Genomic DNA, 27,185 nt, shown 5'->3' on the forward strand with positions numbered 1-27,185 from the left:
TAGAGGAATCTCCGCCCAACCCGATTCCAGCTTGGCTGCGTTGTTTGGGGACAGTCCGAAGATGGCGACGGCCCAGCTGTATTGCGTCTGCCGGCAGCCATACGATGTGAGCCGGTTTATGATAGAATGCGATATTTGTAAGGACTGGTTTCACGGCAGGTAAGGAATGCAACCATTTCTTCGTCGTATGTTGTGTCAGAAAGGCAACAAAAACACCCGCGTATGAAATCCTATGGCACTTCGGATGTCAGTGAGCCGCGCGTTGAGCTCGCTCGCTCGCACTGAGACGATTTCACGCTCTGCTTTGTCAATATTTGCAGGCGTTAATCGCACCCGTTGCCATTTTCATGATGTAAACACTAGTGTTGCGCGACTGTTAATTCTTTCCTAGCTTCGTTGTTGTTTTGCAGTAACATTTGTCTGTTTTTCCATGGCTTCAGCGATCAGAGCAGCGAAAATGGGTTCACGTAGGGTTTTCTCAGTAGCTTTGTGGCTAGGATTTCAGAGCATCAGCTGACATGACCAACTCATGTAGTTTTTTGTCACATAAGGAAATAAATGACAGCATTGACATGGATGTTGACGTGCACGTGAGATTGTTTGGTGTCAGACCAGACACCAAGTGAAGGTTGATAATATTGTAAATTTAACTGCAGTTGGGTGCTGTACATGTCAAAAAGCAAACTATTAGAATGTAATATAAGATGAGATGTAACAAGCAGTAAAATAATATGCAGTAATGATGAAAAAAGAAAACTGTTAGAAAAGGAATATGAGCTAAAGCATCCTGAAACTTGCGAGCGAACTCGTGCATGATATTTTCCTCTTGATTAAGATTTTGTTTGTTATTGTGGGGAAGAAATATTATAAATCGTACAAAACTTAGTTTCTATCATAGAGTTGGGAACAGAAAATAAAACGAGCATTTTAATAGTTTAACATTGTTTGAAATTCACTTTCGCCATAATATTGATCGAACAACATCTGGATATTTTTGGTGACTTGGGGTTGCTTTATGTTTTATGCAGCCTATATTGGGACTTTTATTGTACTTAGCTCGTAAATTAAATGTATTTGACATCCAGGTTGTTTCTTTGTTGGGGTTTCTGCAGCAGTCAGTCTGCGAAGCGTGAAGAAACGTGGGGGGTTTCGATGAAAAGTTACACGGGGAATGGTGGGGGGGTGTAACTAAACAAAGACGTGTGGTTGAGTTTACGAGATCAGACCCTTGCCTATTTCTCTCGTTAAGTGCCTTAAATGTGCATTACAGATTGCTTGGAAAGTAGCTTCCAATTTTGGGGTTTAATGGCAGTATTAAATGTAAAAGGGAAAGACACGCTTGTAAAGGAGCACAGCCCCTAAGGTTTCTGTGATTGTTTGGTCTTTTTGATTGACAGCAGGGGTCGGGCATTTAAATCCCCCATTTATACAAATATGGGCATATGGTTCCGCCTCTTAAAGGGACGGGGACCGTTTGTGAAGCTGAAGCTGTGTGAAATGCTCAGGATGAAAAAAAAATAGCCGGAAGGCAGGCAAGAACGTCGTGCTGCTTGTTGGCTGGCACATTTATTTTTAGTTTACTTGTAAATCTTTACATAGCGGTCAAAAGTTTGTGAAAGTCTCTTCTGCTTACCAAGGCTGTATTTATTTAATCGAAATACAACAAAAACACTTAATATTGTGAAATACTACTACAATTGAAAATAACTGTTTTCTATGTTAATATATTTGTGATTTATTCATGTCATGCAAAGCTGGATTTTCAGCATCGTTACTCGTCAGTGTCACATGATCCTTAAGAAATCATTTGAATAGGCTGATTTTGTGCTCCAGAAACATTTCTTATTATTATCAGTGTTGAAAACAGTTTTTGCAGCATAATATTTTTGTGGAAAAGGTGATAAAAATGTAAAAGTTTTGTGTAAGATTTTTAAAAAAAATTCAGCAAGGATGCATTAAATTGGTAAAGTATTAGTGAAGACATTTATGATGTTACAAATATATCCTTGCACTTTATACATTTTGGGGGGAAATTTGCGTTTTCCGCCCAAATATTAAACAGCAAAAGCTTTTTTCAACATAGATTATTATAGGAACTATTATTAACAATTCAGTAACAATAATAATTGATGATAATTGAACACCAAATCAGTGTATTAATGACTTCTGAAGGATCATGTGACACTAAAGACTGGAGTGATGCTGCTGAAAATTCAGCTTTGCCATCACAGAGATAAATTGTATAATATGTATTAAAATAGAAAGCGCTTGAAGTTGGGTTGCATCTGTATTCTTAACGTATGACTGAATGCAATCAACATTTTAAAGGCCAATCATAAACCAGTCACAACCCAAATTTCCCACCCTTATTATAGAATATAAATATTTACCGTGGTTTTCAAGCATACTTGCATTATTAGGCCTCTGCATTTAAATTGCATGAGATGTTTAATTTTGCCAAGGGGCTTCTGTATCTCTGTATTAAAACATTGTGGTGCCCACTGGCACTGTTGATAACACGGGATAATCATATTTGTGGGGTGCGTGGTTGATGTGTTTTGTTCTGTTACTCAAAGGTTCAGTGTGTCACTGCTGCCTGCCACCAATGGGATTAAGCTGTCTAGCCGGTTGCCCGGGCCTGGCTGTTATCTGGCTCTGTGCACAGCCTGGTTTGGGAGGCAGGATCCGCTGGGGGCGAAGGCCTCCGAGAATTACAAAACTCCTGATATTCATGCCTGATTGTGACTATAGGCCCTGATGTACAGTTTCAATCTTGCAAAAAAACAAAAACAAACATGCCTTACTTGCCAGGTGCAGGCCAGTTTTGCAAGATTTACAGTGACCTTGGAATGTTATAATGACTTGTTTAAATGGTTAGTTTATCCTAAGCAAATCCACCTAAACTGGTTCTGAGATCTGTGATTCAGTGCGTCTGTCTTTTGAATAGTGTGTATTTGCATGCTTGATGCACGTGCGTGGGTGTGCTTGTGTGTTTGTAGGAGGAGAAAGATTGATGAAGGCTCCACTGCCCAGAGGCAAGTTCAAAGCCCCATTCATCAACGTCCCTCTGAGGTTGAAAACACTGAGGAGAGATAGATGATTTCTGTCTTGTCAGTCTAGGTTTTTAGCAGGATTGGCCCGGTCGAAAAGTCACCCCTGTTTTTGTATGTGACATTAGGGATTCTTAATGATGACAAGATGATCACGTGCTGCTTCACTAGAATATTAATTAGCATAAAATAAAATCTATTTTCATACATTGTTTTCTGAAAAAAAAAAGATTTGTATACAGTTACTAAGTTATAAAATATCTTGCATGAATATAAATGCATGATTCTAAACTCCATAGTCTTCGGTAACAATATTATTTGAGCCGTTTGTCAGATGGATTTTTCACAGGCCGGTTATGATTAACGGCCTTAAGTTGGCAACCTATTGATTTCATGACCATTATCCACTTTATGAATAGACTGAATGATCTCACTGGTCATCTGTCACATTTGCCATAACTAATACGGGCTGTTTCAGTATTTTAATGAATTGAAAAGGGAAAATAGTTTGAGCTGTGGGAATGTCGCCTCAAACCACAGGTTTGGTTTCACTCATCATAAAATACTAGACTCTTTTGTATATCATAAGACACTCCAGTTTGATAATATTCATCATTATGTGACGACATTGATTCAAAATGTACAGTTATTTTACAATTTATTTGTTTTATTGTTGTAGTGAAATGAGTGATTAGCAATGAACAACTAAAATCTGTTCTGCATGTTGGATAGTGGAAACTTGAAAATAATTAATATAAAAAACAATACAGTACCGTTCTAAAGTTTGTGGTCGATACGATTTTTAAAAAATGCTTTTGAAAGAAGTCGCTTATGCTCACCAAGGCTAGATTTATTTGATCAGAAATACACTAAAAACTGTTATATTGTGAAATATTATTATTGTAATTTAGAATTGTTACAATGTTTTCTATTTTAATATCTTTTTAAAGTGTAATTTATTCCTGTGATGGTAAAGCTGGATTTTCAGCATCGTTACTCCAGTTTTCAGTGTCACATGATCCTCCAGAAATCATTCTAATATGATGATGTGGTGCTTTGTGGAAACCGTGATAGATTTTTTTTCCAGAATTCTTTGAATAGAAAGTTCAACACAACAGAATTAATTTGAAATGGAAACCTTTAGTAATATTATAAATATCTTTACTGTCAATGGTGCACATCAATTTAATGTGTCCTTGTGGAATAAAAGTATTAAGTTCTTAAAAAAAAAAAACGTATTGACGCCAAACTTCTGAATGATAGTGTATCTCTAGTTTAAACGGTAATGCTCTATGCTATTTTTAATGGCAGTTGCAGTCTTGTTTATGTTTTGATCTCGAAACAAAGGTGAGAGTTTGCAGCACAGTTGCGTCTAGAGGAAGTGCCCTGCTCTTGTTGGGGTGATGGTCTTGGCCAAGGCCAAGCTTGTGGGTTTGAAGCAGTAAAGCCTAGTTTCCTATGTTAAATGCTGCTTCCTGTGCTCATTACTCTCAGGGGCTTGCCTGCGTTTAAAACAGACAGTCGGTTTCTTCACAAAGAGACATAAAGTAGGAGAGGGAAAGGCTTTAGTTTATCTTTCTTTGCCCTCATTTTATGTTATGTTTCCTGCTGCTTCACTGTCTGTTGGCTGAGCTTTTTTTTTTTTTGCACACAGTTTCCTCCCAGACTTGCCTCAGCCTGGCTTAATTTAGCAAATAAGTGCAGCCACACATCAAAACGGTGTTCTTTGCAGTGAGGATCTGCTTTGCTAGCACAAAGGGTGTAGGTTCACCTCACAATCCTGCTTAGCCACTTTATCTCACTGTTCTATCATTATGCCCTGAAGCAAAGCACTTAACCCTAGTTTATTCCAGGGAGTCTTTGCAATTAGAGTGTTGTAGGTCGCACAGGATGAAAAGTCTCTGCTAAATGACGAGTAACTCAAGCTTGGGACTGATGGATGCGGGAGTTCATTGTCAGGTTCTGCTTTGACACCCAACTCGGAAACCCTACACTTCCACATCATAATAGGGACTCTATCAATTCAAGTCAAGTGAATGAGCTAATTTGTGACTTGTTTACCCAGCCGCATGTCATTCCAAACTTGAATGACCTTTCGTTTCTTCCGTAGAATACAAAAGGAGATGTTTAGAAGTGTGTTCACGCTGCTCTTCCATACAATGATAGTAAATGGTGTCCATATGACTTGTGCTACTACTGAAACTTATGCAAACACATTTAAAAGAAATGCAGTCCTCTCAAAAAGAGTGTGCGATCTGGATTTTGCATGAGCTGAAACATTTTCCCATATCGATTTCACATCGTATTCAAATTTGTTAAACATTTAACATGCAAATTTGCTGAATTTAATAATAAAAAGCTACTTTGTTTGGAAGTGACCTGAGTAAGCGATGATAACGCACAATGGACCTTCTTTGTTCAAAGATTTTGCCTTTTTCACTGAAAAAAAACAAGTAAAATGTACTTCATTTTTAAGAAAGTTCACATATGGAATTAAGTACACTCTACTTAACTAAGTTAAGTGAAAGTAACAAAGAAAATACCGGTAAGTTTTTTTAACTTGGCTAGTAAAAGGTTGAGTAAAATCTATTTAGTTGAAGTTTCCTTTGTAATACATTTCACTCAAACAATATAACAGAATTAAACCACACTTTTAAAGTATATGCTTTACTTTAAAAACATCTAAGTAATTTATACAATGCATACTGTGTGTGAGACATATCTACATATCAGAAGTTACGTCATGTGTACGCAGAGACCTCAATGCTTGGTAGACAATAAACAATGACGGTAACATTTGATGGATCGTTTTTGTGTTAGAATGTGTCATTTTGAGTAGAAAATGAACTCCAAATGTCACAAAATGGCAAGTTACTAATCCTAAGAACAAAAGCAATGATTAAACAGTGTAAATACTGCTGGAAAACAGTGAACAATCAACCTCATTAATTATTCAAGGCCCAGTGCATGATGGGAACACCAGTATCAGAAAAGTTTAGTAATTTTACTTGCTTTTTTTTTATTCTTGCCTGAACTAACTTTTTCATGTAAATTACATTGTGTTTTTCTGTAGTATTTTTACTTTACCACGGAATCATTTCTATCAGTGTTCTGCTAATTATTAGAAGCATCAGTAATGGAATCATTGAAGTGATGGTTCACCCAAAATTAAAATTGTCGTCATTTACTCTCCATCATGTCTTTTCTATACTGTGTAACTCTTTCTTCTGTGGAACACAACAGAAGATATTTTTGAAATGGGCTCTAATGTGGTTTGGTTCCCAATGTCCTTCAAAATAACTTATTTTGTGTTCTTCAGAAGAAAGAAAGTCATACAGGTTTGGAACAGCATGAGGGTGAGTTAATGATGACAGAATATTCATTTGTGGTTGGACTATCCCTTTAAGAAGCATTAAGTGGAAAATTGGAATTGGAAAATTTTGAATGGTTAAATTCCTTGATTCCCATCCCTAATTCCTTAGTAGCACAAATCAAGAACAGTTGTGATGGACTGAATAGACATATTCCTTGAAATTCTCCACATTTCCATGCATGCTTTAGTCAGCAAGGAGGCCTCAGGCTCAAACCATAGTACAAAGTGGGATTCTGAGAGCGTAATGGGATCTATGGCTTACATACTGTGAATTCTGCCTGTGAACTTGCCATCACCATGGAGACTCTTTTTTTTTCATCTGCTTGCAGTCTAGGTGAACGATTGGTTAAGCCTTCAGGAGATCTCATTGGTCGTGTTGGGTTTATGCACTTATGATGACTCCTTCAAATGAGCCTTCAAGTATCTTCCATCGTTTTTCTACTAAATCCCTTGCTAGGATCTACATTAGACCTGACAAGCCACAAGAAACCAGTCCTCACCCATTATCCCAGGAACCATCAGAAATGCATTGCACTCTCATTGGGGGCCTATGGGTACTTCTCCAAAAACGTGGCATTGAGAAAAATGGCCACATCCTCTTTTTGTTTGCCTAGACTTGTTCCATCTCCTGATTTCCACTGAGTAATGACTATCTCCATTCAGGCTAAATGGCAGGTCAAAAGAGCTCAGTGAGGAACGTCTGTTGTCTGAACGTTCTTCAACCATGGCTGCTCAATGCGCTCTCATGTCTTTTGAGTCCAAATCCCGACATCTTTTTAGGGCTTAAAGGCTATTCCTTCCAGACAAGGACAACCCAGATTTATGATATTGATGGAATGGAGCCCAGAGTCTTGTTTGTCTTGTAATTTCTCCAGTCAATAAGCTTTTAGTTGAAGGATCATCCAGTATGGCCATCTAGTACATTATCTCTCAATGTTAATGTTGTTTTTGTTGTGACATGCGCCCTATTTAGACAAAAGATTTGGACAGATGCGGTGACATTCTGTTTCCCGTGAGGACCCCCCCCCCCCACACACACACACACACACACACACACACACACACACACACACACACACACTCCTCACAAAACAACATGCAATACTAGTGCAACAGCGTAACGTAAGCCTTGGCAATGAGTAAATGCTACAGCCTGGTAAGATTTAAATAAATAAAATAGCACTGAAACAAACAAGTCCAATACTGCGTCTCTCATACTTTAATGCTATTATCATATTTCACACCAAACCACCCACTGGAGGATGAATAGTGCGCGGTTTAACAAGTCTCATGAGGCTTTGTGGAATTTGTTTGTGACGATATTATGGTTGTTGGCTTGCTCATCTGTGTTAACAGGGAAAGTCTAATAGTGGAACACAAAGCTGAATGAGGGATTTATTCTCAGATATTTAAACCAGAATTAAAGGAAAGAAAAAAACATTCGCTTCATAGCGAGCTGCCAGCTAGGACCTCATATTTGACTGATTTGGCATGGAAATAATGCAATATGCACACAAATATTGAATAAATAATATTTCTCTTGTCTTGTCTGCCGTCTTTGTTTTTATTTTTTGAGCTTGTTCTGCTGGTCCCCTTCAAATATGTTTCTGGGGGAGTACAATTTAGAAAATACATTTTGAAACCGTATGGTAAACTATATTAGTAAATGCCATAAAACAAGTCCATTGTTAGTTCATGATACCTAATATAGTAGTTAATGATAACAAAGTTGAACTTTTTGTAAAGTGTTACGGTTTGTTTATGTTGTTGATTCATGTTTATATATAAATAAACAACAAGCATTGATTAAAAACATCAAGACTTAAAAAAAAACAATAGCACACTCTGTCTTATACTCATGTTTTAACTAATTTCAAAATGCTTTTAAGTAATCAATTGCTTGGTTTTATGTGAGTACTTGACAGCAACACTCGATTATTTCATCACCATTATTTCATCATTTAACTCTCCATAGCAGAAACTTGCCAATAATATTGCACTTCATATTTTCTTTGGCTGTTGCATCATGCTCTCTTTCTGCCTGAATCTTCTTGTTACGCTAGCAACCCGCCAGTCTCTCGTGATGTAAGCTCTCTTGTGGCCTGAACTCATTCAGATTCAGAACTCAAGCAGTCTTTTTTTGCTTTCTCCCTCCCAGTGCTGTTCTTTTCTCCCATCTTGCTTGGCAACAGATGAATGTTTTAGCATCTGTTATCGTGGCTCAAAAACTCCTGAGTCAAATCTGTTTTAGTGACACAGTGTTCTTCACCACAGATTATTCAGATAGAGTAGGAGTCAACCTTTCTCACCGATTTGAGGAGAGAGCCAGTGTGTCGTCCAACAGTAGGTCAAGAACTGAGGCGGTGTGACGTAATGATCTCCATGAGTCACTTCCTGCATGTCCTATTTGGTTGTCTCATCTCAGTCACAAGTGTGAGAGTCTGAAGGAAACCGAGGGAAGGAAAGTTCTTGGCTGGCATTTGTGGTGGCAGCTAGCTTTTTGTTTTGTGCTGGCTCCTTTGAGGAAAAAAACGTATGTAGATGTTGACGTGGTGCACTTGCTTCCGATTGATCCTTCATTTTCATTTTATAAAACGTCCCCTCATGCCACTCCAAACCAAGCTGGTGAGCATCCTGTTCATTTAATCCAAATCCTACTGGTACTTTCATGTAATCGAACGTGATGATTTTATCCAGACGTGCAAATGGGATTCGATAGCTTTTTGTGTAATGTAAACATTCTTCAAAATGTCTTTTTCTATTCCACAGAAAAAAAAACGCTTATACAGGTTTGAAACGACATGAGGGTGACTAGGCTAAATTATGTCAGATTTTTTTTTCATTTTATTTTATTCCATTTACTCCCTTTTTTTAATTTATTTTTTATTGTATGCCCAACATATTGCTGCAACGGCTGCCAAACAGAGCTACAGAAGTGTCACATTTCACTTAAACAGTACACATTTGCTTACATTCCCTAAAATAAGGAATAAGGATACAATAAAACACCAAGCCAAAAATCATATTGTACTAGAAGCGTAGAGGATTTCACAAATAAGTGTCCTGAACAACAATCCACTGACCCAATACATTCAACACTTTAAGTGATGCATAAATCATTGGAAACTAAAAAACAAAAAAAGCACTGAAAACATGTCATGTTACGAGTAGCTTTGTTTTGTCTGGCAGCTAATGTTATTAATGTGAGGGGGAAAAAAACAATAAAATCCAAATTTTCACAGTAGGAAGGCTAATTTCAATCTTTTTGATCTGGACACCACCATTGCCACTCAAATGCCACTGTTTCCCACACTGGTTTCCAACATAAACACACTCCCCTCCCCCGTTCACCTCATGTCTCGTGCCCCGGAGCCCAACCAAATGTAACCTCACATCTGGAGCTCTGGTTTAGTTGGGCTTGTCTGGGGTTAAACATAATCGACCGTAGATGACCCAGTCTGGTGTTACTCTCCGGTCACTGCAGAATCTGTTAAATCTTTGGGATTCATCGAGGTTGCTAATCAAGGCTACTAGGTTTGTTTTAAAAGCCATGGTGCACCACATGCAGATTGTTTGTTATATTGCAGTGTCAGACTATTTCGGGTTACTTTCAGCTAGTTTAGCGTTCTCCACATGAAGCCCTCATTGTTAGGAGCACTTTACTTTGGGTAACGTAACACTCAAACCATGGAGTTGGCGAAATTGCTTTCTTTGGCAACATTGAGCAAAACCTGAGCCAGAGAAGTGTGCAAGGCCTTATTACCTGCCTGGCTAATGAATCTCCACACGATGCCAAGAGCTAGCTTGTCATGTGACTTCCTGTGAAACAACATGCCTTTAAGCTAATTGGAGTGTGCGGCTGGAAGTGGAAAAATTAAGAAGTGGGCCAAAGGGGTTTTGAGCGATAAGATGCCTGTTGGCAAAGCTACCGAGCACATGTTTTAATAAGCTCCATCTGCAAGTGCGAGTCAGTTTGCATATTGTTATATAGCAAGAGTGTCATACAAGATCCTGTCCTCCTTTTCTCAAAGTAAATTTTTTTTTTTTTTAAAGCTGAAAATTGTTAAATGATCCATTTTGATTTCTGCATTAGCACTAGCTGGTAAAAAGAGATTTTTTTATTAGATAGATATAATAATGTGCAAGAAGTCTTCATTAGTATTAGCTAGACCCGCCTGAGAAATATTTTTGTTTTTACCATTATTTGCATTAAGAAGCAAGATATACACTGAAAAGTTTGGGGTCAGTAAGATTTATTTTTTAAAACCAATATTATATTGTTTTAAGTATTTATATTTTTATATTATATTGTAACAACATATTTATATTTCAAATCAATTCTGTTTATTTGAACTTTCTATTTTTCAAAGAATCCTGACCAAAATGTCATGGTTCCCATAAAAATATTAAGCAGCACAACTCTATTCAACATTGATAATAATTAGGTTTCTTTCTTGGGCACCAGATTAGCCTATTAGAATGATTTCTGAATGATCATGTGATACTGAAAACAGGAGTAATGATGATCAAAAATTCAGCTTTACCATCACAGGAATAAATCACAAATATATAAAAAATAGAAAACAGTTATTTTAAATTGTAATAGTATTTTACAATATCAGTGCTTTTTGTTGTATGTTGATCAAATGAAAACAGCCTTTAAAAATTCTTACTAACTCCAAACTTTTTGACAAGTGGTGTATACTGTTCTTGCATTTTGCATAGCTGTTGGAGGACAATGGGTGCATACTGACTTTGGCTTAACTTGCATCAAGGATTCATTAGTCATTCATTGCACATACAGTATCCCCAGAAAACAATTTTGTACATTCAAAGAATTCATTAGTTTGTTTGTTTTCTTGCAGCTGTGTTGAGGTAGAAGAGCACCATGCTGTGGACATTGACGTTTACCACTGTCCCAACTGTGACGTCCACCACGGACACTCCCTGAGTATGTATCCACTTTTTTGACTGTTATACCCTATTAGTTCACCCTTATCAGTAAATTGAAATTAAGCTCCTCAAATTTAAAATTTTTATGTTTGGAATATGTTACCAACCTATGGAGGCATTAACTGGTTTAAGAGGATGCTGTTCATGTCTGGTCACTGTGATCAACAAGCAGTGGTGCTCAACAGAAGGCATTGTGGTAATATAGTGACTGCTATTATTGTTCCGAGGCCAGACGTATTGAGTTCTCTCTGCCTGATTTTACAGTGAAGAAGCGAAGGAACTGGCACAGACACGACTACACTGAGCCAGATGACGGCAGTAAGCCAGTGCAGGCCGGCACCTCTGTGTTTGTGCGGGAGCTGCAGGCCAGGACCTTCCCTAGGTATGTGTGCCAATTGTGGGACGCCGACACAGTCACGACAAAGCACAGAGCTTGGTGCCACACGATTCACATGGGCACAGCTAATGCACTTCTTTGAAGGCCGCTCATTGTGGCAGTGGCCTGAAAAGTTTTATTGCAGAGTACAAGTCAGTACTTCAGCTAAAGTAATAGTGTCGTCCCCCCCCCCCCCAAAAAAAGGATATTTTAAAGACTGTGCTGGTCACTCTTTTCCATATAATTTAATGACAAGATTCACTAAGGTTGCAAAAGCACTAAAATTACACTACTTTTCAAAACTCTTATTCTCACCATGGCTGCATTTATTTGATTAAAAATACAGTAAAACAATAATATTGTGAAATAATCACAATAATTTAAAATGTTAAATTTAAAAAATGTCATTTTATTCTTCAGTGTCACATGATCCTTTGGAAATCATTTTAATATGCTGATTTGCTGATCAATGTTTTAAAAAGTTGTGGTGTTTTTGTAAGAACCATGATTTTAAAAAAAATGTATAACAAGTTCAAAAGAACAGCATTTATTTGATAGGGAAATCTTTTGTAACATTATAAATTCCTTTACTGTCACTTTTGATCAATTTAATGCTTAGTTGCGTAATAAAAGTATCAATTTCTTTAAAAAAAAACGAAATCTTACTGAACCCAAACTTTTAACTGTGTATATTCCAAGTCTTTCCACAACTTTTTGTAAGAAACAGACCAGCATTTTTTTTTTTCAGTCATTATTCAGTCACAAGCTTTGCACCTATGTAGTTGTAAACCACTGCAATTCAATTATTGAGTTAGTAACTTCAATCAGTTTGATTAATGATAATTTTTCAGACCTTTTCATGTAGACCAAATCGTTTTACTCATGCATTAGACATTAATACTTCTCTCGTCTCAATTTTTGTCTGAATAGTTTATACTTCATGTTACTCACGCCCGCACTCTAATCAATAATTATCCTGTGTTTTGTTCTGCAGTGGAGATGAGATCTTGCAGCAAATGCAGGGCGGTCAGGTCACCCAGAGGTATCTGGAGAGACATGGCTTTCGCTATCCCATCGCTGTAACCAAAATGGAAGGGCTTGGTCTCCAATTACCTCCGCCGGATTTCTCCGTCAAGGATGTAGAACGCTACGTCGGTAAGGAGGGAGATGAGTTACTATCATCCTCTTCACCCTTTTGCTCCACATTATAGCACTGAGCAGCAGCGCTTCATGGGTTTAAATATTAATTCCATTAAGAGTTGTCTTCATGTAATGGAGTTGCATTACAGTCCATCCACTGCGGGATCAGATGTTAATCTTAGGTGAGTCAAATGGGTCTAACCTTTTAGCAAACATTAATCAACCCATAATGAAGTAAGTGTGTAGATAAAAGTGGTGTACCTTACACCAGCCTAGAAGGCCTCATCTCATTGAGAGTCTGGTCTTTATAGTGTCCGATTACACAGCCACTATATCTTTCCCTCTGAGCTTTGTCCATAAAGTTTAGGTTACAGCTCACTCCTCTACCTCTCACGTTTGTGATAACATATTGTTATCATGATACACACAGCGATCAGCTGCTCCATTTGGGTCCTGGAGGGGTGCCTGTGGCCCACTGGGAATGAAAGTGTGATTATATTGCACTTACTGTGAGGCTACTGCCACACCTTCTGGTGTCTGTCGGGACACTGCTAATGTTTTAGCCCTTTACCAGCCTGCTAAGTTTCTTTCCCACAGACTTTCAGATGTTCGCCTCATTTACTTCCAGTTCACACTGAAGAATATGATTTGTAGTGTGACAAGTTTGGTTCAAACGTTTAGGCATTTCCTCTGCAAACACATACTAATTGTTGACATGTTCGCTCCTGTTCCTGCAAATGTTGATTTGCTGGAAAAATGAGCTGTTGAGATGCATGATGGGGAATTTGTGTGAAATGTCAGTGATGCTTGTTTATTTGATCAGCTCTTCAACCTTTTCTAAGCAAGGAGAAATGTGTGACATGTTTTTAGCAATGACCGTCAATAGGTGCAACATCTCTTAGCATTGTTTCAAGCTGATTTCTAAACAGCTGACTGATGCACAATTTTTTGCTGGAACAAAAAACAAAATTAACATTTTAATTTGAAAACTAGAACCAATAACAACATTTCGGTACCGGTAATTAAATTAAGGTAATTTTACTTTTTATGCTGTTTGGGGTGCTCAGGTGATTTATTAAACCGTATTTTTTTGGTAACCAGCTGGACAAATTTGACATTGCTACTCTAGCATCATTTTTGGTCGCGGTGAAATGCGTCCACTTTGCTGACTTGTTGGCGGCATTCAAAAGCTGAAAAATGCTGCCTTCGGAGGATGCTTTCTAAGGAAGGAAGGCATCAAGGCACATCCGAATCCAATGTTAGCCTCGCTTCCTGTCGTTTTTGAAGGCAGCATAAGATGTATCCTTTGCTGCCTATGATATCCTTCAATCCTGTGTGACAGTTGAGCTAAAAAAAAAAATCATATGGGATCTGATAGTTGTGGTTGTTGGCCAGTTTGTGCGTAAATGTATGTTTTTGACTTTTAATGTTATTTCTTGCAAGAAATTACTATTATAGTAATTAAATATTCGCTTTGTTGTCACCAAAGCTCGTTCTATTTTGTTATAGATCATTAAAACCGTTCCAGTGCCTTAGAAGTCTGTCCAAATTCGTGAGGTGCCTTCGTGAGCAAATGCTGCCTGCAAAATCATTGCCTGATAAGACTGCAAGGCAAGAAGGCAGCAGCCTTGGTTGGGCGCACAAAATAACAGTTCACCGGATTAAGTGCTAATTTCACTGTTTTACGCAATGATTTTAACCCTTCAAAACTATCACTAAACTTGCTGTACATATAAAAAAAAACGTCCTGGTCTATGTGCAAGAGATGTGCTTTTTAGCATTCGTAGCATAAAGCTAAAAACATTAAATTTGAGAAGTGTGAGAAAATCCGTAGAGTGACGCTATGCCAGCCATGTATGTATATATGTATGTATATAGTTGAATTGCTTGATTAATGTTCAAGTTAACCGCAGTGACGTTATGTCTGGGGCAATGCACTAAAAGCTCTAGCATTTGTCTTTAATGCACTTTTGACAGGATTGCTGCCCAGCTAATTCAGTTACTTCAGTGGGCAGCTTGTTTGCATGGCTCCCTACTAACCAGCAAAATCGAACATTGTGGGGTTTTTCCCATTGCCATTTGCTTGTAATGAAGATCCGCACTCTACGCCTGCTTTTGTGAAAGCCGCTTTTGTCCCACACTGCTTTGGGTACATTGTATGTCTCCATAACTATAAAAATGTTTGTTGTTACTGGTTAAAAGGAGTAAATAATAGCATAAATGTTTTAATGTATGCACATATAAACGCATATTACAGTCTTGGAGCTTGGAGTGTCTGGAATTTTTTTTAATCGAACCCGTATTTGTTGTAGCACCAGTGTGAATTTGGAACCATAAAGGATCCAATTGACATTTTTATTGGCAGTGTTGCAAGTCATGATCCCAGAACAGCAGTAAAGGATCTCTTTATGGTCTACTTTTTAGGATGAGTTTCTTTCTGGCTTGGTACACTAGGGTGCCGTTTGTGTACACAAGCACCAGCTGTCCTGCTCAGTGTTTGAGGTTTTTCCCAGCAGCTTTCTGGTGGGTTTTGATCTTCTGCCTGCCAGTTTCTCACAGTTATAAACATCAGCTGATTTCTTGTTAAGAAACATCAAACAAGATCTTTCATTGTAGCTTCGGTGGAGAGATGGCCTTATTTGAGGACAATGGGAAACTTTTTAGTACCAAGAGTCTGGTCATTTGACATGATGGTCATATAAAATATGATTTATGGCCATTTAATGATGTTGATTATTGCAATTTATCCCTGTTGAGTTTGTTTGGGTAATGATATTTGTAGTGTTCTGTTCCTTTGATGCCCACTCATGCACATCACTCAATTTGCTCCCTTTGCTTATAGGAGGTGACAAAGTGATTGATGTCATCGATGTGGCCAGGCAAGCGGACAGCAAGATGAAACTGAGCGCCTTTGTGAAGTATTACTACAGCCCTCAGCGGCCGAAAGTCCTGAACGTCATCAGTCTGGAGTTTTCAGACACCAAGTTAGTATTGTTTGAAAGCGACTAATTTGCAATTACTGACAGATAACACAAAGGTGCCTTTATTGAGTGCAGAAAATAAAACGTACATTTTAATGACAACAAATGTCTTGCACCCAGGATGTCAGAGCTGGTGGTGGTCCCCGATATCGCTCAGAAGATGTCTTGGGTGGAGAACTACTGGCCTGATGACTCTTACTTTCCCAAGCCGTTTGTGCAGAAGTACTGTTTAATGGGTGTGAAGGAAAGCTATACCGACTTCCATATTGATTTTGGAGGCACATCTGTGTGGTACCACGTCCTGTGGGTAAGTTTGCATCACAAGCCTTTGATCTTTCTATTCATTAAAGATTCCTGAAAAAAATTATCACAGATTCCACCAAATTAATGTTTCTTGTAAATCAGCATATTAGAATGATTTCTGAAGGATCATGTAACACTGAAGACTGGAGTAATGATGCTGAAAATTCAGATTTGCCATCACAGGAATGAATTGCATTTAATTACAATTAAACTGTATTAAAATAGAAAACAGTTGTTGTGAGTTATTTATGATTTCATAAATTTTTTTATGTATACAGGGTGGGGATTTTTTTTTATTTATTATAATAATGTCACAATATTATTATTTATTTATTTTTTTTATCAAATAAATGCAGCCTTGGTTCACATAAGAGACCAAAAACTTAAAATCTTACTAACCACAAACTTTTTAAAGATTTTTCAAAAACAAATTTGCTGAATTATATGACGACAACTAAAATGGGTGATGATCAATGACTTATTAATTGCCTTACCTGTAGGGGGAGAAGATCTTTTACTTGATAAAGCCGACCCCGGCCAACCTTGCACTATACGAGGAGTGGAGCTCATCCCCGAACCAGAGCGAAGTGTTCTTTGGGGAGAAAGTGGACAAGTGCTACAAGTGTGTCGTGCGGCAGGGAACAACACTTCTGATTCCAACGGGTTAGCATTATTATTTCTTTTTGGGCACATTAGTTTTTGTATTATTTTCATGTGTGTACCTTTTAAAGGAGTAGTTCACTTTAAAATTAAAATGACCCTATGATTTACTCACCCTCAAGCCATCCTAGGTGTATAACGTTCTTCTTTCAGACGAATACAATAGGAGTTATATCAATATAATGGCAGTGAATTGCAACCAATAGATTGAAGCTCAAAGGGCATCCATCCATCCATCCATAATAAACAAACTCCAACGGCTCCGGGGGATTAATAAAGGCCTTCTGAAGCAAAACAATTAGTTTAAGAAAGATGTTCATATATAACATGTTGAAAAGTAGAATTCCAGCTTCCGGCAGAAGTGTAAAGCGCAACTTATGGAAGTAATGCGACGTACTGCTGATATTTACACTAGCTATGATGCACTACGCTACTTCCAATGCCATAAGTTGCGCATTAGGCGCAAGTAGACTGTGTTTGGCCGGAAACTAGAATTTTACTTCGTAACGTGTTAGATATGAATATTTTTCTTGCACAATCTCATCGCTTTGCTTCAGAAGGCCTTTATTAACCCCTCGGAGCCGTGTGGAGTTTATGATGGATGGATGCACTTTTTTTTTTAGCTTCATATCGATGGTTTCAATCCACTCCCATTACAAAGCTTGGAAGAGCTAGGACATTTATTGATATAACTCCGATTGTATTCGTCTGAAAGAAGAAAGTCATATACACATAGGATGGCTTGAGGGTGAGTAAATCATGGGCTAATTTTCATTTTAAAGTGAACTACTCCTTTAAATCCAAAAAAGCTGACCCCTTTTCCAGAATAGGGCAGAGCCTTTACATATGCATACACATACATCATGCTTCAGATACTCTGCAACAAACAAAACTGGGGAATCTCACGCAGCTAAATTGTCAGTAGTGGTGTTCAGCCTTATATATGTTTGAACCGGAGTCGGACACATGAAGAGACTCCGGAAGAAGTTACAACGTTTCTGAAAGGTTGTTGTTTATTTTATGTAGTTATTGTGGAGTTCGCTTTATTCAACTTATCGATTAGCATCTTCCGACATGATCATCTATAAATTGTTGTACAGGTGCTCATGTGGAAACTGTAGTAGCATGTTAGTATCGACCCATCTTTGATAATTAACTTTTGTGCAAATCCAGCATTGAACTGAATCTCGTTTGCGAAGCAGTATGGCGTAAAATGATTTCCACAAACATAAGACTTTACCTAATTTCTTTGGCACATTTCATAAATGAAAATCATCCACTGTGTCCACAAAAAAAATTTTACTTTCTGGTCGTGCGAAAACTATACCTTTCACATTGAAGGAGAAAAATGAAATCTTATGTTTGTCTGAGGGTTTATTAGGGACACACGAATGTTGGAGCAAGAGGAACTGGTATTCCACTTACTGTGGAGCAGCTGTCTTTTAATGGTGGTTGCACAGGAAGGCCAGGGCTGATTTGTGTTTTTCGTTTCAGGTTCAGACGTAGCAGGAATGAGCAGCCACTCTTACCACCCAGAGAGCCACATGAATCTTAGCGACATCTTATTCAGTATATTGTTCATTAGTCAAGCTCCACGGCCTTTTTTAAATTTACAATACCAAACATCTAGTGTATCGTCATCATAACTTCGTATTATATATGAAGTCAAATGATAGGTTATATATGGGTGGCATCATAAATCTGAACATTTTATGAAACCTCACACTCAAAATGAGCAGGTCATGAGGATACGTGGTCTTAAATGAATCTGGTTCCCAGCTGTGTTGATGGCACTAGCAGACCGGTTTAAAACTTTAACATCCCCCTGCTGTGAGACAGACTTCAAAAGTCCTTCAAAAGCTACGATATGAAAGTTGCTCATTGTCGGGGCTCTGCCTCTGAATCTGATGTATATTTATGCTTTCCCACACTTTGCATGTGGCCTATATGCTGAAGCGTAGACAGGAAGTCGTGGATGTAGTTGACAGACTGGTTGTTTGGTGGGCTCTGTCTGCAGTGGTTTTGAAACACTCTGGGGGTTTGATTCACCTCAGAAGAACTCAGTTAGCCATATAATCATGGCCCACCCAGCAAACGTATGTGAACTTTTGCTTGCCATTTAAAGTCCTGTACATTTACTGCATTTGCACTGTTTGTTGTAGGAGCATGTTGGTAAAGTTTGAACTTAGAGGGACATATCAGTGGATTTTGTGAAATTGGTCTCTCAGTCCAGCTTTGCCGCACACCGGATATGAATGGCTTACTGTTGGCTAGAAAGGGACAGCTGCAGTTCAGACCAGATGTCTGAATGTGTCTGCATCTGTCGGTCAGCTGTTGACACACTCTTGACCTCTCTTGCAGGATGGATCCATGCAGTTCTCACCTCTCAGGATTGCATGGCTTTCGGTGGGAACTTTCTCCACAACCTCAACATAGGCATGCAGCTCAGGTGAGCGAGTGCTTTTACTCTTCTTCATAAATCAGAAGTGATGTTGCTTCTGTTAGTCTTGATGGTGTCTCTTAAAAATAGACAAATACATTTTCTTCGCTATATTGATTACATTGTCTAATATTTTTGTGTTCCCTTATCGAGTCGGTCCCTCAACATTACGTATGGGGAAATCCATTTTCCTCTAAATGCTGAAGCCTGATTTGAATAACTCTTTTGCTTGCAAATAGCCAATGGCGCCTCACCTGATTGGCTGACAGCCTCCAATATAGGTGACGTCGGGCGCCAAAAACCTCAGAATCTTTCTTCTTCACCTGGAGCCTGGTTTCGGCATAGATTCACGCAATTCACAGTGGACAATGTGGAATATCCCCACTCGCGTTCCGGCTCTCGGTTAAGACGGCCAGACTCATGGTCCGACTCGTACCCAGACGAGGCTACACACCGAAGGTGCTCTCAACGCCGTTCAGAGCCCAGCTGATTACAATTCAAGCATTTTGTCCCACTGAACTAGACACCAATTCAGTGTCACAGAAGCGCGCTTTGTGCCCTGTGCGCGCGCTACGTGCTTATGTGAACAGGACTAGCTAGTTTCGAGCTTCAGAGCAGCTTTTCGTCTGCTACGCGGGCGCCAAATAAGGCAGTCTAAGCAGAGGCTTGGGCAAAAGACATGTCTATTCAGGACATTTGTCTCGCAGCGGGCTGGTCATCTCACAATACGTTTGCAAGATTTTATAACCTGGACATTCCCTCGTTCGCACATGTTCTGTCAGTGCAGGAGGAGAGATTTGAGCAGCCATAGGGTGACTAGCCCTAAGCCCGATGTCACCTATATTGGAGGCTGTCAGTCAATCAGGTGAGGGTGCGGGCGCCATTGGCAATTTGCAAGCAAAAGAGTTATTAAAATCAGGCTTCAGCATTTTGAGAAATGGATTTCCCCATACGTAATGTCTCGTTCCCTCCTCTCAGGGAACTACGGTTACGTGAGTAACCAGAGACGTTTTTCATATCAGCATTCAGTATATTGGTTTCTGAGTTGTGTACGGGTACGTGTTGTGGCTCAAGTGTAACTACTTATGTCCTCATATTAGGTGCTATGAAATGGAGCGGCGTCTGAAGACTCCAGACCTCTTTAAGTTTCCTTATTTTGAGGCCATTTGCTGGTATGTAGCAAAGAATCTGCTGGAGACTCTCAAAGGTATGTCGTCTTAAATCACTCAGCATGTCAATACAGGGCACTTAAATCATTGGCGTGCTGCCACTCCGTTCCCTGGTGTCCATCCTAATCGTCTGTTTATTGTCTGTCGTCAGAATCACGAGAAGATAACTGCCTGCCTCCAGAATACCTGATCAAGGGAGTGAAAGCTTTGATAACTGCACTGAGGAACTGGCTAAAGAGAGAGGTGAAGGAAATTGTCCTACCACACAAGAAACTGCATCATGATATCAATTCCGTCATATCAGCAGCGAACCGTACCCCAGACTACCCTTTTTATGCGGACTCTGGGTACGGTTCGCAGGTGCGTACCCGAGTTCGAAAAACAGCTTTTACATCTTTTAAACCAATCAAAATCTGTTGTCAGTTGAACCCGTGTGCGCACCAAAAATGCTAGTGTGAAATCACCCTTAAAACAACTTAACTCTAAAACCACCTGCAATCATACCATTGTACATTGTAATCCCTGATGAAATAATGAGGGCAAGGGGCATCCCAAAAGGGTCGATATCTGGTGTCAGTGGTACTGGGTAAGAACCTGAGGTTTGTTCTGTGACACAAACCCCTTATTGTCTACCATGTGTGCCCATTTGCCCAGGTCACAGAGCCAGCCAGCGAGGTCCCTGACCATATCAGACCCAACCATCTCATTAAAATGCTCACTAAGGAAATCCAGTACCTTGAGGTAAGCCAGACGGCTTGAAACCATGGCCATACACAGGCTTTTAGAAATACAGATGTCTGAAAACTGAGCTTGCTCTGGGGGTTTGGGTTGGATTTCGATTCTCCTGATCTACATATGTGCATTTTAAGTAAACCTAAAATGTAAAGTGTAAAATGGTCTTATTACGAATCAGTTTGTGCCGTCTAGTGTTTTTCAGTTTGAGTTGTTTGAACTTGAGTTGTATTTGATCTCACTCATTATCTCATTATTTTTTGTATTATTTTCATGTTATCACTGTGAAGCTGCTTTGATACAATCTGTATTGTAAAAAGCGCTATATAAATAAAGATGACTTGACTTGACTTGACTCACAATGCTGTTTTAAACACTCAAGGAGTATCAGAATGGGAATTGTGGAAGCAAGCCAATGAAATTTCAAGGAAGCTCTGTGTGTCCTTCCACGCGGTCGGCACACGAGAGAGGGTCTCACGCGCGCAGGAATGCCAGACGTCTTCGTGACCACCACCACCATCATCATCACCACCATCATCATTCTCACAACCTTAAAGTTCCTTCCAACCTTGACATCTTCGAACAGCACACACAAGAAGTTTTAAAAAGACTTGAGATGGGTCCTTATGAGGAGGTAATTGTGATTTATGAATTCCATAAATGCCATTCAGGCTAATCAATCTATAGGGAATAATTTTCCTGAACAATTGTCTTTCAGGATACCACCTTTAACCAGAAGGTCAACGGCAAGTTCAACAAGGTCTCTACGGCCTCAGCTGCAATGGCAGAGCGGAGTTTGGACACTGACTTGCGACTGGTACTGTGCAATGGACGTATAGTCAGGTAAACCACATTAACCTATGAGGATTATCACACATTATTCAGTATTTGCAATCATTTTAGCACTTAAATCACCACATTACCAAATACAAATGATTCATACTGTCCTTCATGATGGTGTTTAATTTAGAAGGATTATGTAAGGTAATAGTCATGTTAGCACTCTACTTGCAGTTGCAATGTTTTTCTTGTCCTATTTTGGCTTTTTTTGGTCATAAAATATTGGGAACACCTTCAAGTCCTTTCCCCCCCTCTGATTGTCCACACAGAGATAACAGGCAGCATGTTGGTGAAAAAAGACCAGGGATAAAGGAAGAGGAGGACTTCAGAGATCTGAAGAGGGATTCACTCAAGATTAAACTAGTACCAAAAGAGGAGGAACAGCAAGTGGATATTCGAATGAATGAGGATAAGCATCATCATGTAGCCAGAGAAGTGACATCCTTTACAGGTACCCTCAAAAGTGTCAAATTCAACCCTGCCATTTTATTCACAATTCTTGTGAGAGAAAAAAATTCCAATATTTTTTTAGTAAATATTGTGTCCATAACTTTTTTCTTCAAGCAATTGTGTGTGCACTTAATAATGTAATTTGAATTAGTTTTTTATTATTATTATTATTTTGTAAATTATTATTAATTATATAATAATAATATTTTTGTTGTATTATCGGTTTTAATGTTTTTTATTTTAATTTTAGTAATTTTGTTATGTGCTTTTTGTCTTCTTCTTTTTTGGATATATATTTAGGTTTACATTTTTGTTTTGTTTTAATGCATCAACTTAAACTTATTTCAGACACTTTTTCAACTAATATTTATATTGTATTTTATTTCAGCTTTATTTCAATTTACAGAAATGTTTTTAAAAGTTTTAGATTTAGTTAATGATAATAAGCCTAGCTCTAATCACAAGCATCAGCCATGTTCAAACGGTTTGTATTACTTATTCTCTCAGCTAGTGCATGAAATCTCACTGTAAAAAAAAAATTAACCTCGAAGTCAAAATATTCTTTTGACTGGTCACATCTAAATTTTTAAATTGGCCCAAGTGAAATTCTGTAAAATAAATTGAATTAATTGTTGCAATAGTCTGTTAACATTGGCTCAATGAGAAATAATATGTCAGACTAATTACAATTTTTTAGATGTTATCAGTCACTAGAAAATTTTGACTTGGGGATGTAATTTTTTTTTTTACAGTGTCATTGATATTTTTGTCCCTGCCAGTAATGAGTTATATCTTCCACAGATCTTTGTAAACAAGAGAATCCAGATCTCAGGAACAGAGAAACGGTACATTCAGACATCTCATCAGACTCTGAATCCGAAGCGGAGTTCACTACACGGGTATGTTGCCATTTCCCTTCATGCACAGGAAGAGCATAAAGTCTTAGTTTAGGTTTAATCTGCTCTTCTTATCCATGCAGAAAAAGAACTGCTCTGAGGAGGAATCTGAAAGCTCTTCAGAGGAAGAGGAGGATGAAAAGATTAGGAGGAGTGGAGACAATCAAAATGAGGGCAAAAGTTGTTCTGGCTACACGACTGATACGCATGAGTCCAGGCAAAGACTTGACCGTTTTGAGAAATGTCTTAAAAGGTGAGAGCTGATGGGGTTTTTAGATGCCTGACAAAATGCTGGGGGAGATTTCAGCGTGCGTGTGTAAAACTAGATCTCAAATCACATTTGCAGGGAGTCTGCAACCTCGCCAAGCAAAGAAGAGGACGCTATCCAGGGAATGCTGTCTATGGCAGGGCTGTTGTATTCTCACCAATCAGAAGATCCCAGCAGTTCACAGGAATCCTGGTGGTCCCGGAGCAACCATCACTCCCCTGACTACAGTAAGACTTCATGAGTTTTTTTATCGTGTATTTATTTTTGTATTTGATTTTTTTCCCCCTATAATCTATAATCTAATCTATTTTGATGAATATTGCATGTGTTCTTTTTCAATTCTCAGGTAAAAAGGAGATTGCGTCAGGAGAGGAGAACCAGGATTCAGACAGCAATTCTTCACAGGTAACTTCTCAATGAGTTTTAATAAATATTTGCATACGTCTGTAAACCCAATCTTAATCTGGCATACTGTTTAGAGTGTATCAGTCATGTTCCAGAGGTAAAAACTGTAATTAAACCTTTAAAAACGGAGCTATTGTGAACTCAGGGGTTGTTAATCAATAGTTTAAGCCATCTGTTTGCATCATTTAACCACCTTTTTAAAATAATCGTGTTTAAAGCGGAATTCGTGGTGAAAACTACATTACCCGTGATGTTGTAAAAAATGTCACCAATCAGAGAGTTCCACCAATCAACAATATATATTTGGCAGTTAACTTAAAATAGTGTTTCTATAGGTGTAATCAACAACATAAAATTGATATTGTAATATTTTACCATAGTTTTATTCCTATTGTAATTTTCAGGGCTACATGGGGTTGTAGTTTTTCCCTCACTAAAGCCGTTAGTTGCACAGTCTTGTGCCTTTTGTCTTTTTGTCCAATTTGCCAATACATTTTTGCTTCAAATCAAAGTTTGTAATGTTGTGATATACCTGGTAGCTAATTGGTTTGGCTTGTGGCTTATAATGCTTTAACAAAGACTTTTATGCTTTAACAAATATTATTTATATTTTATTTGATACCAATTTATGCATTTATTCAAAATAGAAGGCACATAAATGTGGCCACCGTTTCAATCTCTTTTTTTTTTTTCTCTCTCTACTTTTTTTTTCAGGAGGGATTCCGGGAGCGGGAGCATTCAGAAGGAGGATATCAGGCCAAACTCATGCATAGGATCCAGGAACACTCGAACTTCATGGACAGCCAGGGCAGTGGCAGCAACAGCAGCAGTGAGGCGTGGAGCAGTCGCACACACTCGCCAGCCCATGGGGAAAGCCTTACATTGGGCTACCAATACTGTGAGACATCCCTGTCGCCACCCCTGCACCCGTCCAAGAGGCCTGCCCCAAATCCCCCACCAATCAGCAATCAGGCCACCAAAGGTACGCCATTACCATTTTCTCTGCACATATTAGGAAGTCTTTTTACTTCTGCTTTTGTATGTATTTATTTAGTCAGTAAGTTAGTAGGGGTGGGGAAAAAATCTATTTACATATGAATCGCGATTCTATCTTCTGCCGATTCTCAAATTTAAAAAATAGATTTTCTAAAGTGTTACATTTCCTAATTTGTTGTACACATTAGAGCGTTATTAATCACAATAAGCCGTGAAAAAGGACTCAAGGCGGTGCTCGTGCTGACAGACACACAGCTGCCTGAAGCTCGAGCACAGATGCATGCGATGCTGAATGCAGTTTTTTTTATTTTTTCTGTTGTATTATTCTCACTGGCACCTCAGCAGTGCCACGATAGCATCCATGCCACGCTGCATTGAGGCAGTAATTCATGCAAAAGGGGCCCAAACCAAATACTGAGTACATATGCATGATTATACTTTTCAGAGGGCAGACATTTCTGTATTTAAAATCCTTTTTTTATCGATTTCATGTGATATTCAAATTTTCTGAGATTTTGAATTTGGTGTTTTCATAAGCTATAAGCCATAATCATCAAAATTATAACAAAATAAAGGCTTGAAATATCTCACTTTGCATGTAATGAGTATAATATTAGTTTCACCTTTTAAGTTGAATTACTGAAATAATTTTTTTCACAATATTCTAATTTTTCGAGTTTCACCTGCACACACACACACACACACACACACACACACACACACACACACACACATATATATATATAATATTTCTGGTTTTGTTTATATTTGTTTTTCATTTCTGGTTTTTATTTTAAATTAAATAAATGTATTTTGTTTGTTTTTTAATTGTTTAATTTGTTGAATACAAATATATATAATTTAATAATTATTTGTATCTTTCTTGTAGGTAAACGTCCTAAGAAAGGCATGGCTACAGCTAAGCAGCGACTGGGCAAGATTCTCAAATTGAGCAGACACAACCCTTTCTTTGTGTAGTACTAGTGATGGGAGATTTGGGATGCTGAGTCTGCATGTTAAAGGTGACAGGGTATAAAGTGTGTTTGGTTCAACACATTTGGTCATGGACATTGTATTGGCTACCAATCAACCCGAAGCTTCAGAATGATCTGAAAAAGCGCTTTGCCCAACATGGTTTCCTAGTTTTGCTAATACGCATCCAAAGGATCAATGTGACTGAAAGGAAATAAGACAGAAAACATCACTTTTTAAGGCTTTTGGTTCTCAACGATTGCATCAAAATCAGGTTTTCGAAGCTGAAAGCAAAGACTAGCATGCTGCCACGCTGCTTCCCACAACTAAAAACACTTCACTTCAATGATGTACGCCTTAAACATGGCGGGAATTGAGTGATGAACTGATTTCGTAAAGGTGCTTGACTTTTTTTTTTTTAATGTCTTCTCATTTTGTGATTGCAACCGACTTTTCCTAACAAAGAAAATTTGCATTACTGCCTAAAGACAAAATTCACCAAGGTTGATCGCTTGAACTACCTGACCTGTCAATCAAAATGTTCTCGCGTTTTAAGAGAAATGAAAGAAAAAAAAATATTTTTGTCAGCATTTGTATTCATATTGGCATATTTTGTATTACAAGCTAAGTAGTGGGGGTAGTTTAACTACATTTGGTCCTCTGTTGCCACCTAGTGGGCATCCGGAGACTGACTGTTTGAAGCTATCATTTATATGAGGCACGTGACAACACATTTTCCCCTTAATTTATTCCTTATTTTTATGTTGGTGCTTGATTTTTCTCTATTTTTTTTTTCCTATACTGTTATTAAATGACATATTTATTACAGATGAAAGAGAACAATTTATTTCACTAAGCATTTAGGGAGATTTGCTGTTCTTTAGGGTCTTAATATGCATCTGTTTTGAAACCTGTTTAGATATTTGTGGCCGTACAGACATTTGTGCACGAGCTCAGCCATTTTTCACAATTTCAGCTGTATTTGTATTACATTGTGGGTAAGAACAAAATATGTTGTGTAATGGGAAGCTAATATTTAATCAAAAAACCTGCCCAATATAGTCCCATTATGTAAGTCTTTCTCTTTTTTTTTTTTTTTTCAAAATGTTTGAAAAAAATGAATCCGTACTGAACCAGTAATGTCACCTCCTGTTATTTGGCTGGTTTTTACTGTTATTCTA

General features: G+C 38.3%; 1 protein-coding gene across 1 annotated transcript; it reads left to right on the forward strand.

The window, feature by feature from the left end:
- Positions 1-27,098, forward strand: kdm7ab (lysine (K)-specific demethylase 7Ab). Its single transcript, XM_079603452.1, has 20 exons — positions 1-159; positions 11,289-11,374; positions 11,641-11,758; positions 12,747-12,907; positions 15,735-15,876; positions 15,994-16,180; positions 16,677-16,839; positions 19,198-19,285; positions 20,377-20,483; positions 20,597-20,688; positions 21,100-21,186; positions 21,560-21,811; positions 21,896-22,020; positions 22,287-22,468; positions 23,269-23,366; positions 23,447-23,616; positions 23,710-23,858; positions 23,978-24,036; positions 24,751-25,018; positions 25,922-27,098. The coding sequence occupies exons 1-20, from the start codon at positions 62-64 to the stop codon at positions 26,008-26,010; spliced, it is 2,721 nt and encodes a 906-aa protein (XP_079459578.1). The 5' UTR covers positions 1-61; the 3' UTR covers positions 26,011-27,098.
- Positions 27,099-27,185: the final 87 nt, after the last annotated feature.

The sequence above is a fragment of the Phoxinus phoxinus genome, assembly GCF_949152265.1.
Source record: "Phoxinus phoxinus genome assembly, chromosome: 25".
NCBI classification, from domain to species: Eukaryota; Metazoa; Chordata; class Actinopteri; order Cypriniformes; family Leuciscidae; genus Phoxinus; species Phoxinus phoxinus.